Source organism: Aythya fuligula, chromosome Z, assembly GCF_009819795.1.
Source record: "Aythya fuligula isolate bAytFul2 chromosome Z, bAytFul2.pri, whole genome shotgun sequence".
NCBI lineage: Eukaryota > Metazoa > Chordata > Aves > Anseriformes > Anatidae > Aythya > Aythya fuligula.
Window position 1 is genome coordinate 69601118 of NC_045593.1, and position 18967 is coordinate 69620084.

Below are 18967 nucleotides of genomic sequence, written 5' to 3' on the forward strand. Positions count from 1 at the left end.
CATGTTGCGTTCCTCCCAGAAACCCAGCAGGGCACTTTGGCCGCTGAGCCACCTAGTCCATTCTGCAGGGATCACAGCATTTCTTTCTCTGGTGCATAATCCATCAGGTAAGGCCTGCTGGATGGAGACCTGGCACATGATATGCGGGCTATTTAACAGCAGTCCTCAGCTGGCACAAAGTGTAAAAGGATGCTGCATAAGGTGGGATTTTTCTCCAGACACTGTGTTTTAAAGTATCAGTATCTATTGGACACACAGTGGAAAGATTACCTGAAATCTCTTGACCTGAATACACGTTCCTTCAGAGCTTGTAACCACGTTTTCTGCAGCTGATACTTAACATGGTTGTCTGGGGCTTCAGATCCCCCAGTTATTGCTATTGATTTGAAATGCCCACAGGCTTACTTTTCACCTGAGAGATTGTGGTACTGCTTCTTGGCTGCTACTCTGGGCTGGTTTAGGAATTGAACAGAGAAAACAGATCTGTAGACGTCATCTGAGCACAGGAAGGGAGAGAGTGATGGCTAAAAGTAGAAGCCTGGGACCTTGGCTGGGTAGTTGGAAAGCTTGGGAGTGTTTTTTGTCAGATGCTAGACCTGAACTCATTCCTCATTTTTTTCATCATCTGCAGGTATTTGGGATCTGCTGTGGCTTACTTACCTAGAGAATTTACTGTTTCAATTTGATACTGTGTATATTTCCTGAAAGAGATGAAAAAAGGACCAGAAAGTGGAACTTGGCCCCTTGCTGGAGTCCCAGGCAAGCTAGCAGAGTCAAACCCAGACAACAGCAGGAGTGGTGGAGCCTCAGCAAAGGAGAAGGCCGTGCTTTCCTCCCCTGGAGAAGCAGAAAATGTACAGCTGAAACCCAGCAGAGAAACACCCAGAAAAAAACTCTGTGGCTATTTAAATAAGCTGGGCATCAAGGGTCCCATCAAGACTTGGAAGTCTCGTTGGTTCATCTATGATGAAAATAAATGTCACTTACTGTACTACAGAACTGCACAGGATGTGAACCCTTTGGGGTCTATCGATCTCTCCAGCGCCAGCTTTGACTGCAAGGTGGAGAATGGTGAAGGGGTTTTTGAGATCAGAACACCAAGCAGAGTTTTTACTTTGAAGGTAAGGGTCAGCACCTTCTTCTGGGGGCTGGTGCAGAGCGTTCCCCATCGGGACAGACACATCTCTGCTAACATACCTCAGTGTGAATTTCACTTTAGTCCTCAGCCTGCGCTTTTGCCTTTTGGACCTAAATTGTTTTCACTGTTTTTGCGAGGCTGGGATTCCACTGCCTGTGAGATGACTTTTCTTTAAAAGAATAGGAGTAGAAGTTAAATTGGGTGCTGAATTAAAGTTACCAGAGAGCCCTGCTGTCCACTTGGTAACTTACTGAACAGAAATGAGCTCCCCTGTATAAAGTGGCTCCTTCAGCAAAGAACTTTGTTAGGTTCTTACCTCTGTGAAAATCTCTATTGAGAGAACTCCATGGGTGATCCCCAGTTAAAAGAACTGTGGCATTTCTGCTTAGCCTTGGAACACAGTAAACAAACAGGTCAAATAAAATAAAATAAAATAAAATAAAATAAAATAAAATAAAATAAAATAAAATAAAATAAAATAAGGTCAGCTGTCCTCTGAGGTTCTGCTGGCCATGCTGCAGATTTATTCAGTCCTTCCAAATCGGAGGCTGTAGCGTAGGCATGACACAGCTGGCCTTGATTTCTGCAGGCATGGCGAGAGCCATGGTGGTCATCCCTACGGGGTGCTGATGATCTCATGCTGATGAGATTGCCCTCTTCCTTCCTGTTCTGTGTTGTCTTAGGCAATCAGCAAGCAGGCCATGATGTACTGGCTGCAGCAGCTACAAGTGAGACGTTGGGAATTTTGCAATGCTCCGAGCAGATTTCCTGTGGGCAGCTCCCAGCTTGTGAATGAACCCCTGGCTGACAGAACAAGTAGGTGTTGCGTGTGTCAGCCCTTCCTCTGCTTTCAGCTCTCCAGCAATGAATGGTGCTCCTCACCTCTGAGCGGACAGGGGCACTGGCCAGGTTTTCAAACAGCAGCTGCTAGCTGTCACTGCTTGGATCGATGCTACCTGCACATTAAAACTATCAAATGCTGTGCTGGGAGAAAAGAACAGCAACAGCTCTGTTCCTCCTTCCTTTAGGAGGTTAAAGGTTGATTGCTTAGAGTTAGTCATTCTCAGGTACCGATGGCTGAAGGCAGTTGGTAGTCCCTGAGCAGATAATGTACTTCTGCCTGGAACCTTCTGTAATTTGACCTTAAATGCAGGAAACCTGCTCTGCTGCCTTTGTTCTGCCTGGCAGGTTGTGCACAGAAGGTCTAGCTGTAAGAAAATGTGGCTCTTAAGTGACACGAAGGAGCCAAAGACCAACGCAGGTCTGTCTTGCTCACTTGCCTCTTTTCTTCTGGTTTGTTTTTACATAGATGTTGTCGACAGTGAGGCCTTTATGCCTCCAGTCAAAACGCCAACTGAAGTGGTGGGTTTAAAGGCAGCCTCTCTGCCTGCACCCCAGACATCTACTGCTTTGCAGAACATCTCCCTGAAGCACCCTTGGACAGAGATACAGTAAGTGCACGAGGAGAGCTGCAGTGCAAGCTACTTTTTTCCTTCCTCACCTGTTGGGTATTGTGTGAAACGGGACCCTAGGCGAACCATGAAGCAGCTTTATGGAGGATATTCCCTGCAGAAACAAACTTCCTGCTGGAAGCTCCTTCACATCCCTCTGTTCCAGTGCATTCCACATCATCCAGCTGTCCTGGCTGGTCACTAGGTTTTTCCTAGAGCTTGGCTTAGCTTTCCTCTGCAGCTGGTTGTTAGCACGCCTGCCGTGGCGCAGCCGAGCATCACTCCTGGAAAGGTGTGTGGGCAGGTTGAGCTGTACTCGGTAGGCTAGCGACAGGAGACCATTCTGGTGGTTTCAAAGGACCGTGGATACTCTGCAAAGCAGGAACTCCAGGCACAAGGCATTTGAGCCTGTAAAATGGCCCTCAGGCTGCGCGGCTTGCTGCCCCTGGCTGAGTTTCAAGAATGTGAGTAGTCACACAACCTTCACTGACACTGCCCTTGCCACTGTGAGGTGTGGCTCCATCAGGGCTACAAATTACAAGCCTTGGGCAGCTACTGTTGCTCCAAACCAACCCCCACCAGCCTCTCCTTAACTGTAGTGTCCCGGTCACTTACAGAGAACCGAAAGCATGCGAGTGGTTGCAGGTGCAGCAGGTAGCCTGGCACTTGCCAAATGTTTCTGCTGGGGAGGCTGGCTGTAGTTTTGTACCACCACTACTCTGCCTACCATCTGATGCTGCTAGGAGGAAAAACCTTCCATGAGACCAAAGAGTACCGGTCTCAGCTGTGCTTTTTGCAGGCTATACGTTCGTTCCTCCCCACTCTAATTAAAAGTACCATAATCGTAACCCATCACCAGCCTTACCTTTGCTAGCTTGAATAACAGTTGCTTCTTTTCAGCTCCAAATTATATTACTCCCCTAGATCTGTGAATGTTTCTGCAGGCTCTGTCGCTGTGGGACCTGGATCTTCATGAGTGTAGTGTGTCTGTTTTCAGCCGAGCTCGTCAGATCCCGAAATTGCTCCTGTTTCATGGGAAAAGCACAGGGTGGTGTGAGATAGAGATAGGCAAGTGCCTCACGCTCTTGTATAGGTTTTGCAGAAAACACTAGCACGTTGCTGGTTCTGCCTGGTCCTGTAGAGTCATCTCCTAGCTCTCCTGGCAAAATCTGAAAGCAGCAGCTGTAACAGTCTGTGATGGACTGGTTCTGGGTCTGATTGCAATTTCGTTCCTGAAACTTTACTGTATCAAAGGTGTAGTGAATTGAGCTTCTGTTGGCACCTGGGGGTTTCTGCAGTGAGCGAGGGAAAGGGTAGGAGGTGAGAGGGAATGAGTATGCTTGCTCTGCAGTTGGCTTTGATCCTTCCCTCCAGCCTGATGCCTTTACGTACAGGGCTCAAGGACACAGGGGAAGATCCCCACCTGATTCACACCGCTGTGCTGGTACCGATATTGGGGCACCTTCCTAATATCCACCACTTTCACCCCTCTTCCCCTTAGATCCACTGGTGCCATCAAAAGTTCATTTTCTTTAGCACATGGTGGAGACAGGTTCTTGGAGGAGGGGTGGGATGTGAGTAAGTCTGAGATACGAGGAGGGGTGAGGCACTGGGCAGTTTGCATATGCACTGGCTGCAGCGTTCGTGACTTCTATTCACAAGGCTGTTTTGATCTCTTCTTGTTTCAGAAACACTGTCTACAACATCTGTGTCTCCAAGCAGCTCCGGGGGAACAATGGGAATATCTTTAACTTCAGTGAATTCCAGGAGCACCCTGAGAGCCTGGATGAGGAGCAAGAGGCTGAAGTGGAGGCAGGGTGTGCAGGTGCCTGTTACTGAACTGTGTGAGCTGGTGCGAGTATGACACCATTTACCAGAGGGTCAGACTTGGCAGGAGAGGGAAGGGCAGAGTGGCAAATAGTCCCGGGACATGAGAACTCGTCACATTGTCTCAGGGTCCTTCCGTTGTTTCTAGCACAAGAATGACACTTTTTGCTGTGCTTCAGGCTGAATCTGCCTATCTCCTACTTCTGGAATCTTCTGCAGAGGCAAAAATACCACCCGTGATGGCAGTCCATACTTTTATTTCTTTGAGTTGGAAGTTAAACCGCTGCACAATCACATTCCTTTCAACCCTTTTCTTCCCAAACATGTGGTGGAGCTGTGGAGTTTAGACTGTGCTCTCCACAGATGCTAACTTGCATTGCTGTCTGCAGGGTGGGTGGGGTGCAAGGAGAGCTGGCAAGTACCATAAAGCACCGTGGCTTTGTTTTGGATGTAGCTGTGGTTGATCCCTACTGTCTGTGCTTCAACCCTTTGGATCCCAGCAGGTTGATTTTTTCTGTCCTGTGTGTCAGTCCTCTGGGCAGAGCTGCTGTGTGTCCCCCGGTAGCAAGACACCGGAGTTCATAGCAGCAACCCCGTTCTGTGTAAATGAATTCTGTTTCCCTTCAGTTAAGGAGGAGATCCCGGAGGACGGGAGGCTGGAGTCTCGGATGAACTGGGTCCGGAAAGCCAAGTGGATGAACAGTGGCTTCCTAGGCTTGGCTGAGGAGCTGTCCAGGGAGAGGAGCTCAATGGATAAAGTGAGTGTGCTGCAGCAACAGATCCTGACGCTCACGGAGGAAGTCAAGTCACAGAAGGTGAGTGTGATGAAGAGTCTGCTGCTTTTTTAGGGCAGGACCCTGAAACTGGCCACAGGGACTCCCTTGGCCTTGATGTTAGGCTGAGGAGTGCTCAGCAGGCACTCAGCTCAAGTTCCTGGTGTTACCCCTTTCTATGTAGCCTGACTGTGCCCAGCACAAGGGGAAAAGGGATGTCCTGCAGCCACTGCTAGGAAGCACATCTAGCAGAGAGGCTGGAAAAGGGAGGTTGAACAAATCCAGGTGTGTTCTGCAGATATCAGTCATGCTGGCGTGTCTGTACATGAAGCACAGTCCTGGGTAAGGTACCACGATGCTGGCAGGAACTGCAGGGCTGAGTTGTGCTTTTTACAGGTAACACTTCCTTGAACAGTGATCCACAATTAAGAGGTGACTTGATTGGAGAAGCCCAGTACCTGAGGCACTGCAAGGGCTGTCTCTCCTGAGTGATTCTCTTCTCCACATGCATGAAGCAACGCTGGGCTCCCCACTAATGATGCTGGTAGCTCTTCCAGCAGAAGAGCCAGGAGAGCCAGGTCCCATAGGGGGCAATCAAGTTACACCCTTGATTTGCCTCCTTAAATGTCTGAGGCAGCAGAGCCTGAATCAGCAGCACGGTGCTGGGGCAAGCTTTTGTGCCTTGGTGTGGGATGGAGCGAGGGAGGACTCTGGTAGAGGGCAAGTTGAAATGTGTACATCAATTTCCATCTGGTAGCAGAGAGAGATGTGTACTGCATTATTTCCCTCGCTTCCATTTTACCACACTGCTGAGCTGACCTCCAGCTACTCTGGCTTCTGCTGGGCCTCCCAGGAAGGGTGGGTTGTTGAAAGCTGGAGCAGCAGGTCTCTTACTAGCAATGCACCTAAAGTCAAGGTGCCTGCGGTCTGCTGCAAAGACGTTTCAGGCCTAGCTCTGAGAGCAGAGCTCCTCTGCTAGGGGGACGCTGTGATGCCAAGGTTGCTGCATTCACTTTTGCTTCTGAAAGGAGGCAGCTCTGAGATCCTGAGAATCTTTCGCTGTTCACTCGTTTGTGCTGGGGTCTGTAGTGTCCGTGCTGCCGGTACCCTGGGCAGCACTGTGATGCGATGGCTTCGCACTCCTTTTCCAGGAGCTGGTTAAACTTCTCCACAAAGCCCTGGAGGCGGCCCAGCAGGAGAAGCGAGTATCTAGCATGTATCTCACTGCAGCAGAAGATAAGGACAGGCTGGAGCTGGTGCGCCACAAAGTGCGACAGATTGCTGACCTCACCAGTCGTCTGGAAGCTCTTGAGAAGGAAAAGAAAGAGCTCGAGCAGATGCTTGCGCTGAGAGACAGCCACATTCAGGAGCTCAAAGAGCACGTGCAGCATCTGATGGAGAAGAACCATGCCAAACAAGAAGTCATCATGGCCTTGACGGAGCAGATGGCCCGAGAGCTCTCTGATCCCCTGCAGGAAGCCAACACAATCACGGCCGAGACGTTGTATAAGCAGCAGGAGGAGATTGAGCATCTGAAGGTGCGTGGAGATGACACAAGTCATTTGGGAGCTCCCATTTCTCTACCCTCTGGTTCAGCAGGAGGCTGTTCCTCGTGGAAACCAGAGAGCGTGTTTCTCTAGGTGTGCTGTCTGTCCCCACATCAGAGGCAGGGTGGGCTCATCTGGTTCTAATAGGGTTCTTAAAAGCATCCAGGTTAGGTTCAGCTTCAGCCCTCTGTCTGCTTTCTTTGACTTCATGTCCCCATTGAGTGCCCGCCTCTTTGTTCACTCTTCTGTTCCCCTTGCTGCAGTCTCACTAGCTGTGATCACTGGCCCTGCTGATGTGCATTTCCCTCGTGCCAATGGTTTCCTGACACATCCTGGTTCTTTCAAATCCAGCCTGTTGTATTGTCACCGTTTGCAGAGTTGTAACGAACTGCTAGCATGTGGTGGAGAATTTCTAGAAGAGCCACTTACTTGGTTGTGGGAGAGTGTTTTGCTGCCACCCATGGGGCTAAGATCTCTATCCTTTTTATTTATTTATTTATTTATTTTTATATTTAAAGAGTACAAAACATCTATATTCTTCATCTCATTTAGGTGTTTCTCTAGCTTTATATCACCCAGCTGTCTCTGTGTTTTCAAAGCACATACATGCAGTACACTTGGGATTTTCCAGGTGTCTTCTCTATGTATGACATTTCTATTTAATGTTGGGCCTTGATTTCCTCCATAGGTAGTATTTGTCCTGGGAAGTCCTCTCTTCTTCCCAGAACATGGTATTTTTGAGATATTTTCGTGTCCCTAACACACTCCACATCTCAGTTCCCTCTTGGGACACTCAAGAGCTGTCCCTTTGTGACTGTTTTGCTTTGTGGCAGGACGATATTGATGCATACAAAACCCAGAACCAGTTTCTCAACTCGGAGATCCACCAGGTTACTCGGCTCTGGACAAGTGCTGCTGAGAATGAAAAAGCCCTTCTGATGAAGGTGAGGCAAAATAACTTTTTTCTTGGGGAGAGCTTTTTCTTATTTCTTTCCAGAACGGACACTGGAATGGATATTGATACAAAACACACCAAGAAGCAGCTTTCTTCCTAACATGCTTTGCTTTCTTTTTTAGCATAATGTTTTCTCTGCTTTGTGTTGTTCCCAAATTAGATATTATAATTTATTTTTTTTTCAGTCAAAGTAAAATACTTGCAAAACTCAGTCCTAGGGATGCTGAAACATAACCCAGATTCCTGCATTTCAGCTATGCTTTTGGAAACGAATAAAGAAATCACAGTATGCTCAGGGAATGAGGAAAGTTTCCTGAGAGCTGGCAGGCTGACTGCACGCTGGCTCCATCTAGTTTTGATTTCTCTAGGAGGCTTGGCACTGTCAGGTGTCAGGACTCTCGGATCCTGCAGCTAGTTCAGAGTTCATCTTAAGCTTGAATTTTATTGCATAACCTGGTTACTCTCAGACAAACCTACCTGCTGGTTCTGAACCAATTTCTGAGTCTGGCGTTTGTTCCCTGGGTTTTCCTTCCTGGGTTTCAAGGGATGTCTCCACAGTCTTGGATTCTAGTACAGGGCAAACAGCTGCCTTTGGGGTGTTATTGTCATGCTTGCATCTGTTTGCTTCCTAGTCTTTTGAAATCCTGTCTACCTCAACTTACTGCCCTCCTCTGATCCTGCACCTGCTGTAACCTTCAGAAGGAAAGTAATCAGACTGATGTGTTCGATTTGAGGCAAAAGGCTGGTTAAAGTGGTAGCATGACAGTATCCTACACTCATTTATTTCCCCTCTATATGCAGCCTAATTCTTCCTATGATTTTTTTTGCTGTTGTTTTGTTTTCAACTGCTGCTTCCCACTGAGCAGGAATCTTCACTGTGGTTCCTGTGAAACACTAATTGGGTGAGTCTTGTCACCTTTGTGGCCTTAGTTTCTCAGTTGTGAGTTAACAATCACAATAACAATAACAACGGATAACAATCCTCATTTCTACCTCTCTCTCTCTCTCTCTGTCTCTCTGTGCCCTGGAGTATGGTGGCAGCAGGGACTGTCTTGCTCTGTTTGAACTCGGTTGAGCTTCCTGCGCTTGAGAAACCTGTATCAGTGTGATGGGACTGGGGTTGCTGTGGGGCATGTGTTCACCTTGTCTGTGTCCTGCAAATCGCATGGTCCCAGCTCAGTCCCTTGAGTGGTGTGTTTTGTCAGGGTACACCTCAGTGTGGGGTAGAGAACTTGTCTAAGAAGCAGGGGAAAAGCCTGTGGAGAGCTCAGCTGCAGTGTTGTCTCTGAGCTGAGCTGCCTGGGATATGGCCACCCACTGGTGCAATTCATGAGGTAAGTAGGTGATGCTGTATTGGGTCTCACACTCGAAAAGCCTCAAAAAGCAACTGCTGATGTGTGCTCGCTAATGTGGCTTGTGCTTGTTCATTGACCACAGAGGTCCATTCATGCCTGCAATTTCTGTGAAAACTTCTGGGTGTGTTCTCAGGGGCCTTGCTGTTCAGGAGTCTTTGCTTGATGTGTGGGCAAGACCAGCAGAGAGCGGAGGCGGTACAGGAAGAACATCAGTGAGCCAGCTCATTCCCTCTTCTTTCCCCATCAGTGTGCCTGCCTGCAAGCCCGAAACTGCCAGATGGAGAGCAAATACCTGACGGTCTTGCGGAAGCTGCAGGAGACCGTGCCCGGCCTGCCCAGCTCCGATGCTGAGCTGGTGAGGAACCTCATCCAGGAAGCGCTCCAGTGGGATGTGAAGGAGGGAGCAGAAGAAGGTCTGAACCTGAACCCTGTGAGGTAATAGACAAGAGCACGGGGGCGTTTCTGTTAGAGGACGCACGGCCGAAGGCACGACAGACACCAGTAGAGTCAGATCATGCTCCATTTTATTGCCCGAATAGCCTAACTTTTATAGTGAACTTAACAGGGGCGAACAGTGTTTCACACAAGATTATTGGTCAAAAGCACTCAGACAAACAACTACAAGAAAACAACCCCACCTGCAAGAAAACAACCCCCTTGTGATTAGCAGTCACGTAGACCTTGTCCTTGAAGCCAGCTGCTGGTAACAATATTTTTCTGAATTCCTCAATTGGGCGATGTGGGAATCATTGTCGTGGGAGCTTCTCACAGTTACTCTGGTAGCTTGGTTTGCTCAGCTACAGCAGGCCATGAGATTTTCTAAGGCCTACTCCTGGTTGCTTAAGGCAAGCTCAGATCGAACAGTTGTTCCACGGACTCATGTCCATGCCCTTTGTGCCAATTCCCAACACATTTCCACCCCCACAAGCGTCCAGCACTGGAAGTGAATGCGTGGGCAAGAAGGATCTGGGGGCAGCTCTACAGCATGGACTTGGAGCCATGACCTGTGAGGAGAGGTAGAGGAAGCTCATTTGGTGAGGTGATGTGGAAATAGTGGATATCCGATCAATATAATGATACCTTGCAAATATCCCAGCATGTGGCCTGACTAGAACACAACAGAACAGAATAATTCAGTCGGAAGGGACCTTCAAAGACCACCATGTCCAACTGTCTGACCTCTTCAGGGCCAAGCAAAAGTTAAGGCTTGTTTTTGAGGGCATTGTCCAAATAACTTTTGATCACTGACAGGCATGGGGCACCAGCCACCTCACTAGGAAGCCTGTTCCACTGTTTAACTGCCTTCACAGTGCAGAAATGTTTCCTCATGCCCAGTCTGAACCTCCCCTGGCATGGTTTTGTGTTGTTCTCTCACATACTGTCATCACTTACCAGGGATGATGCACAAACCCTCAGCAAGCCCTACTATCAGCACTCTTGGGGTTTTCTGGTTAGTAGGAGATTTGCATGGTGCACAGGGAGACATCTGAAAGGGCTGTGGATCCCTGCTCTTTGTTCTGATGCCCTGAGGGCTTTGCAGTCCCTTCCTGGAGAACTCCCTCTGCACTAGCATGTGGTAAGGAGAAGGTACACAGGTTAAGCAAGGTGGGTAGGAGATCAGACAGGGTGAGAGAGGTCTGGTGGGGTCAGGCTGTAGCTCAGAGCAAAGCTACACCTGAGTTCATACGTCTGTGCTGTTGCTCTGCCTTCATGGCCCTGAGGCAGCAGGCTCTTCCACCTAGCTGCCAGAGAAGCAAGGGAGGATGCTTGTGCTCTGGCGTGGGTGACAGGAACCTGGCAGGGAACTGGCCTTTGCACTAACCTCAGCCCTGTGCCTTTCCAGCGAGTACGATGAGTACGGGTTCATGACTGTGCCTGACTACGAAGTCGAGGACTGGAAACTTCTGGCCAAAATCCAAGCCCTGGAGATCAAGTCCAACAACCTGCGGAGCCAGGAGGTGGTGGAGAAGCCCCTGCGCGACCGGTGGAACGGCGTAGGGGAGCTGAGCCCCTCTGCAGAGCTGAAGGGCCTCATTCGAAGCGGCATTCCTGTGGAGCATCGGCAGCGGGTCTGGAGGTGGATCGTCAGCCGGCACTGCAGCCGCCTGCCGGACCACTACCAGCGGCTGCTGAGGCAGAGCAAGAGCACCGAGCACCCTGCCTGCCGGCAGATTGAGCTTGACCTGCCCCGGACACTGACCAACAACAAATATTTCTCCTCTCCCACCTCCCAGCTCATCCCCAAGCTCCGGAGGGTGCTGCTGGCATTCTCCTGGCACAATCCTGCCATCGGGTACTGCCAGGGATTGAACAGGTGAGGAACAAGGTGTGCTGCTTCTTCGTGGGAGAGCACTGAGAAGGTGTAGACGCTTGCTTTAAGCTGTGATTCGTGCAGTCCCAGGCTCATCTCTCTCTCTAGATCCGCACTGGCTCTAGGTATTTTACTGCAGAGTTCTGCATCTGGTGTCATTTTCCAGCCAGTGTTGTTGCTGGGATGTAGCACGCAGCAGGATGCACTTGTTTGGCTCCTCCATAGCTCCAGAATAGGAAGGAACAGCTTTGGGAGACGGAGTGAGGCAGTCCCAAAATAACAGCAGGAGGGTAGGACTGAATTTCTGACTCGTAATGTGCTCAGCAGAGCACCCTGGTGTTCCCTTTTTATGAGAAGAGTTGAAGGAAATGGGAAGCATTAGGAATGAGAGGGTTGGGGCACATGACACCTGAGGAGGAGCTGAGAAAATTGGGCTTGTTCTGTCTGGTGAAGGGAAGGCTCAGGGGATCTTCCACTTTTACTTACCAAATTCTGGCTACCAAAAAGATAAAAATAGAGTTCTTAGAAGTGTGTGGCTGAGGAAGAAGGACATCAGACAATAGCTGCAGGAAAGGAATTCCTGGTTGGATCTTCACACGTGAGGAAAGTCTGTTTAAGCTATTGCTGTTGCTCTTTGGGTGGTCTTCAGAATGACACTTGCCACTCTAGAGGTCCCCTGATATTAGCTGTCACAGAACTATAAAATGATTTAGGTTGGAAGGGACCCTTAAGATCATCTAGTCTGGCCCCCCTTCCATGGGCAGGGACATCTTCCAGAAGAGCAGTTTACTCAGAACCTCATCCAGCCTGGCCTTGAACGTTTCCCATCTGGCTAAAACTGGGTAAGTCAGAACTAAAGGGGGTCAGGGAGGATGGATAGGAGGGGGAGGTGAGCCATGTCCTGGAATATCTCTGCGTGAGCCGTTTCCCACACTGACATAGCCAAGAGCAGCACACCTTGCCAACTGTGAGGGTCTGCAGAACATCCTCTTAGCTGGGGAGTCTCATTTTATCACAGCAGCTCTGTATTTGATGCTGCATGTTTGCTGACAGAGGCACACGGGAAAGAAAATCACAACCCCCTGGCTTCCTCAGAAACCCGCAGAACAGATCACTGTCTGACCAACTCTCCTCCTGCATCTGATGTTTTGGATTCTGACAGAGCTAGAGACAAGCCAAGAGGAATCTTGGATTCCCCTCTACCTGTGCTGACCTGTGTCCCGTCCTGCAGTGCAGCACTGCCTCACTGTGTCCTGTCCATCACAGGTTGGCAGCTGTTGCCCTGCTGGTCCTGGAAGATGAGGAAAGTGCCTTCTGGTGCCTCGTCCACATTGTGGAGAACCTGATGCCAGCAGACTACTACAGCGACACACTGATAACATCACAGGTGAGCTGGGCGCTCTCACTTCTGCCGTGATTTACACTAGAGGTTTAAAGGCCAACTTGTTTCACCTGGGCACCAGCGATGCAGCCAGGAGCAGTCTGAAGAGGAGGGGAGCCTCAGTCTGTCCTGCTCCTCCCAGCTTGATACCCAGAGCCTGCAGTGACAGGACAAGAAGTAATGGCTTTAAACCAAAAGAGGGGAGATGTAGATTAGATATTCAGAAGAAATTCTTCACTGTGAGGGTGGTGAGGCACTGGCACAGGCTGCCCAGAGAAGCTGTGGATGCCCCATCCCTGGCTGGCTGGGGCTTTGGACAACCTGGACTAGCAGGAGGGGTCCCTGCCCGTGGCCGGGGACTGTGTGAGAAAAATCTCAACAATTTTCTTCAGACAGGATCTTCTGTGAAGCTATTTTATTTGCAGTTGCAATGGTGGGCGTCCTGCAAGCAGGAGCACACAGTAAAAGTTGACCATAAATTTATATTCCCTACAACCCAACACCTGATTTCTCCTCTGTTTCCTCATTGGCTGAGTACTGCAGGTTCACAGCCTACTCGACACACTTCTACACCACATATGTACAATTTAATTTGACCAACCATTAATTTCTCCTTTTCCTTTTTTTTTCCTTTCTTCTCTCCTGACTAGAGAGCCCGTGATTTTTGTTTTTACTGATTTTGTACTGCTCATCCTGTTTTTCTTAGCTATCCTCCTTATTTTGGGACAGTGGGACCTTCCCCTTATCTGCTTAACATACTCCACACTGCTGTGCTGCACAAGCACTTTTGAATATGCAAGGTTAGGGGAATTTTCCACTGCAAAAACACCTCCTAGTGCAAAAACACAACTTTGTTTCTCACAGCTGGAACTGGATTGTCTTTAAGGCCCCTTCCAACCCAAACCCTTTCACAAGTCTATGATGCTGTGAGCTTGCACTGTGTTTGATTTCTCACAGGACAGCTGACATCACCTTTCAGTCCCTTCCATTACAGAGCTACAGAGTGGTTAATATACTGAGTACCACTCCTGAATAACAACCTGGAGGTCAGGTTAGTCAGAAGGAAGAATTTATTGTAAGGAGGGCCCAGTAAAAGCGAAAAAGTGAAGTGGCAAATGCTGACAGATGTAGAACCAAACAGGAAGAAAATGCCATTCTGGAGCCCATTGCATTTTTCTTTAGAAACCTCACCCTATCTTTTGGAGTGCCCCGTGCTTCTGGTATTTTTATGTACTGTTATTTTATATTCACTCTGTTTCAGTTCATGATCAAATGCAGTGTTAGTTCTGGCTTTGGGGCTGCGTATCAGTTTTTTGTTTTTTGTTTTTTCTTTTTTTCCTGCATATCAAAAGCCCTGTGGCCATTTGATATAAGAAGTTTTATAAGTAACTCATCCTCCTGGTTCAAAGTTCCTGGATTTCAAGGTTTTCAAGGTGTGTTGTCTTGTATCAGATGTACGGTGTCCTCCCAGATGGGCACAGAGCCAGGATAAATTCCGTTTAGCTCTGTGGAAGTGTAATTGTGTGACCCTACCACCCACACCCAGCAGTGCCCAGCCTGGTGCACCTGGCCATCACCTCGGTCTCGTTACTGTGTGTGGTCCTTTCACAGAGGGTTTCTGCTGTGAGCTCGCAGTGGAGGAGGCTGCAAGCATCAGTAGTGGAGAGTGAGTGATTCTGCCACTGAATTGATGGTGTTTACTGGGACATTGGTGTGCCAGTGAAGAGGTCAGCCCACAGAGGCTTGGGAAGCAGCCAAATCATTGTGCAGACAGCAAGATGTCTGTGCTGCAGTGATCTGGAGCAGGTAGGGTTAGCAGTGAGATTTTAATAGACAGCACTGGACACTCAGCACAGTGATTGCCAGGGAAAACAACAGCAGGCTGGAGGACACACAGGCTCCCCTACGTTTGGTGATAAAAGACCGTCAGCTGAGTGAGCCTTTTCTTTTCGTAAGACTTCCTGGGCTCATGTTTGGCCTCTGTAAGTCTATCCAAGAAGAAAATGAAGAGGAGGGTCTAGGGTGATACTTTGTGGATTGGCTTGATAAAGTGAAAGCTGGTTGAGAAAATCAAAATGTAGTTCTTGTGGGTTTTAAAGACCAAAGCATATCACCTTGTCTGGTTTGTACTACGGGCTCAAAGGTAACTGGGCTGACAGAACTGGGGCAGTGGTGTGATGTGGTACAGGGAAAGACCTAACCCTGTTCTTGCTGTGTAGCACTTCCCCTCACGAAACCATAACTTCCTTGAGATGAAGCCTTTATAAACTTGAGTCAGGGACCTCGCTGACTGCGTTTCTGTATCTTGGCTCATGCAATTGGCTCATTGTCCTGCTGCGTTGTTCCTCTCCTTCAGCACCAGGACTGCTTTTAACAGATAATTCGTTGTTTTCTTTTTCGTCAACTTCAGGTAGATCAGAGAGTCTTCAAAGACTTCCTGGCAGAGAAGCTGCCTCGCCTCACGGCTCATTTCGAGCAGCATCAGATCGATGTCTCCCTCATCACCTTCAACTGGTTTCTGGTGGCCTTTGTGGACAGCCTGGTCAGCGACATCCTCCTGCGAGTGTGGGATGCCTTCTTGTATGAAGGAACTAAGGTGAAACCATGAATCTAGGCCTCCCTTCCTTCTGCACTACTTCTGTGACGTGATAGCCGAATGAAGGATGTCCACGTGTGTCAAAGAGATGGGGGTTTGGGCCTCTTGTCCTACCCTGACTGTTTGGTGGGGTGCCTTGGTGCCTCCCTGCCATCCGATGTCATCTGTGTAGTTGCTGCCTGCAGGCAGTCCTAGTCCCTGATACCGTGTGTGCAGTGCCCCTGACATTTTTTAGCACGTAGTCCTGCTAGAAACAGTTCTCTGACAGGCCACGGTGTCTTCTGCTCTGCAACCCAGACCTAGCTGAGAGGGGACAGATACATGGAGCAGGAGACAGGCAGAGATTTAGCACTTGTGAAAAAATGTGAGTCTCGTGTTGCACCAGTGTGTGGGGAGAACGGGAGAACCCTTGTGAGAGCCCTGTGGCGTCCTTTTGGAGGATCAGGTGTGCTCTGGAGTTGTGAATTAGCAAACAGAGTGTCATTCCTGTGGGATTAGCTCTGTTTTTTTTTTTTAGGCCCGCCCTAAAGCAGCCTGTAGAGTACAGCAGGAGCCCAGCAACCAGCATGAACTGCAGTTCCTTACCCCGTGTTTTAAGCCATGTTATAAGCTGATCCCTCAGCTGCCTAAGACTTTGTCAACTGAAATGCCTTTCAACCTTCCAGGTGATTTTCCGCTATGCTCTCGCAATCTTTAAATACAACGAGGAGGAAATCCTAAGGATTCATGACAATGTGGAGATTTACCAGTACCTGCGTTTTTTCACAAGGATGATTGTGGATGGCAGGTAGGACTGTGGGGTATAGTCAGCCTCTTACTCTGGGCCTGTGCTTGCTTGCCTCTTAGGTCAGCCTGAAAAGAGTTGTGACCAGTCAGTTAAGAGAGATGCATGCACTGGCAGGTCACCAGGACGTTGACAATGTGCCTCCTTTCTGACTTTTTCTGCATGCTGTTACTTAAAGCCTGTTGGGCTAGGGTGAAGGCATGCTACCACAGACCAGGCCACAAAGTCTGGGCCGGCCCTCATTTTTCAGCAGCAGGAACTTTCTCTGTCCCCTGCTGGGTTTCTCTCAGGTGTAGCAGTCGGGGTTTTTGGGAGCAGAGAGCTGCTCACAACCTGTGGTGACAACGCGTGCACAAGAGGAACATTTATGTAATCGGATGAGCTGAACAGAGCAGACTGTTCCTACTCCAGGGGCCATCAGAGATGGCTTCTGATAGCCCAGCTCCTCGCTGACTGCTGCATGCTGGTACCCAAAAAGACACGCCTGGGCTGGTGCTGTGCTAGAAGCAGTGCCTGTGATTCAGTCGTGGTTCTGCTGCTCGGTGGCTGTTGAGCCCAGAGCTGAAACACGAGGCTGTGCTCTCTGCAGCCTCCTGGGGCAGCCAAGTGCAATCTGCAGCAGAGGTAGATGGTCTGGAAAAGCCTCCCTCTCTTAAAACTCTTGGGCATCTGTTGCCATCTCAGGCAGTAACTGGGGTCACCAGGCCTCTCTTCGTTGCAGGAAGCTGATGAACATTGCCTTCAATGAGTTAAACCCCTTCCCCATGAAGCTGCTGAGGAACCGGCGGACAATGCACCGGGAAGAGCTGGAGACGGAGCTGTGCGAGCTGGAACAGATCAAGGCAGCCTACGTCAAAGAGAGAGCAGAGCAGGGGCCTCAGGACCTGCAGGACGCTGTCAGCGAAGAGGAAGAAGAGATTTAGCAGAAACAGAGTTTGTCTCCGAAAGCAGCTGTCGGTAAGAGATGGAGGCAGCACAGGTGATCACAGCGGGCGTTCGTCTGCCCCAGGAAGCAAGGCTGTAGGTACAGGACCATTTGGGGGTTGACCCAGGCTTTGTGATGATGGAGGTGGTAGAGGAGCTTCATCCTCTCCTGTACTTCTCCCCCTCCTGCCCACCCGGTGCCGTGCAATGCGGGACTGCAGCTGGAGATCTGCAGGAGGTACCAGCAGTGGCACCCTGATGGGCGCTGGCATGGTGCAAGTGACCCAGCCAGGCAGGGCTTTTCCACCTTTTTTGATGGAGGCTTGAAAGAGATGTTTCTGTACATGTAAAATCACCAGAAAACAAACAAACAAACAAACAAACAACAAAAAAACAAACCAAAACAAAGAACAACAAACAAACAAAAAAAACACATAATCTGAGAACAGTCCCTCACTGGTACCCAAAGCTGCTTAGTTGGTGAGGAGGGGAGCAGCTCTTTGAACACATCAGAGGCTATCCTGCCAGGAGAGCACGCCTTTAACGTTGCAGCCACTGGGTCACACCGCGCTCCCCGGGTGACTGCTGGGGCTGAGGAAGGCCTGGGAGCTGGAGGACGTCTTCCCGTGGGGCTCAGACTGGGACAAGTGAAATGAGGTGTGGGAGGGTGGAGCCGCCTCCCCAGTTCATTTCAGTTCCTGCGGGAGCCCACGGGAGCACAAGGTGTGTCCTCTGCCCGACTGGGAAATTCTGGGAGGCGCCTCTCCTCTCTGTTGGGATCTGAGCAGAGCCATCTGTGGCTTGGCTGGACCCCTGCACTGATGTCCCTGTCTCTGTGTTCATAATCCACATGATTATGTTCCTTCTGACTTGAACGCCGCGAGGTTTTGAAGGGGATCCCTCTTTTCTCTTTGCTGTGCCCAAATTTCCAGTGCTGATGGTGCTCTGACCCCATGGGGTACAGCGCTCTGCGGGTGGAACCATTTGGACAAGGTCACAAAAGTAAAAAACATTAACATTTCCTGAAGGAGCAGCTGGCCTCCATGTGTCAAGTGCATGGAGATGCCCTGCCTGAGTGAATTACACCCCGCTTACCCCTCCTGTGCTGCAAGCCACCTGTGCTCGAGGAGGAAGGGGAAGGAGGCGCTCACAGCCCTGGCCTCTGCTCACCTGAGACAGGTAGCTTGCCTCAGCTCTACTCCAGACACTGCTGGGCCGATCAGCCAGGCTCAACAATGATAAAGCCTGAGTTTGCAGAGACCTCTAGAGGCCGATCACACCGCGTGGACGTAACCCAAGTGGAGATGAGGCTCTGGGGAGGCTGGGAGCCCTGCAGCAGGTTAGAGGGGCAGGAGCGGGGTAAATCCACCGCGTGGCATCGACAGCTGTGCACGCTGAGAGCCTGGGGTGAGAAGAAAACGTTACTCGAGTCCTTCCACAGTATCTCAAACAGAAACACTGCTTTCAAAAGGATGCCACAGAAGCTCAGAAGGTTTTTCTTTACAGGTCGTACTGCTAATCCAATTAATGCATACTGCTGTGTGTATGCATGCGCACACATACAGGGTGCTGTTACAGAGTTTTGAGAGGCATTCTCTCTTAAATCAAGACATGGAAATTAGGACCACACTTACAACTGTATTTTTTTCAAGAGCCTTTTGCAGCAGCTGATTTTTTTCTTTTCCTTCCATCCTGTCCCTACGTTCTTTAAAAAAGGCACTTAAAACATGCGTTGTCAGACCAAACCCCAGTCTGACATGTCTATGCGGTGTATGAATGCGCACTGGTCTGTTTGTGTTACATAATGACCTATAAAAAATAAATTAAACTTTTCTAAAGGAGATGTAAGCACCAGTGTGTTCGAGCGGAGCTTGTTCCTGATGGGAAAAACTGGAAGTGATTTTTAGTTGAACTCAGAAGGGAAG

At 49.5% G+C, this 18967-nt stretch overlaps 1 protein-coding gene across 1 annotated transcript; it reads left to right on the forward strand.

The window, feature by feature from the left end:
• The first annotated feature begins 635 nt into the window (after positions 1-635).
• TBC1D2 (TBC1 domain family member 2) lies at positions 636-18883 on the forward strand. The gene is made up of 13 exons (XM_032206679.1): positions 636-1121; positions 1822-1954; positions 2448-2589; positions 4278-4414; positions 5044-5231; positions 6341-6727; positions 7570-7680; positions 9294-9481; positions 10890-11360; positions 12624-12744; positions 15149-15334; positions 16000-16121; positions 16840-18883. Exons 1-13 carry the CDS (start codon positions 711-713, stop codon positions 17039-17041), a joined length of 2799 nt encoding a protein of 932 aa, XP_032062570.1. The 5' UTR covers positions 636-710; the 3' UTR covers positions 17042-18883.
• Positions 18884-18967: the final 84 nt, after the last annotated feature.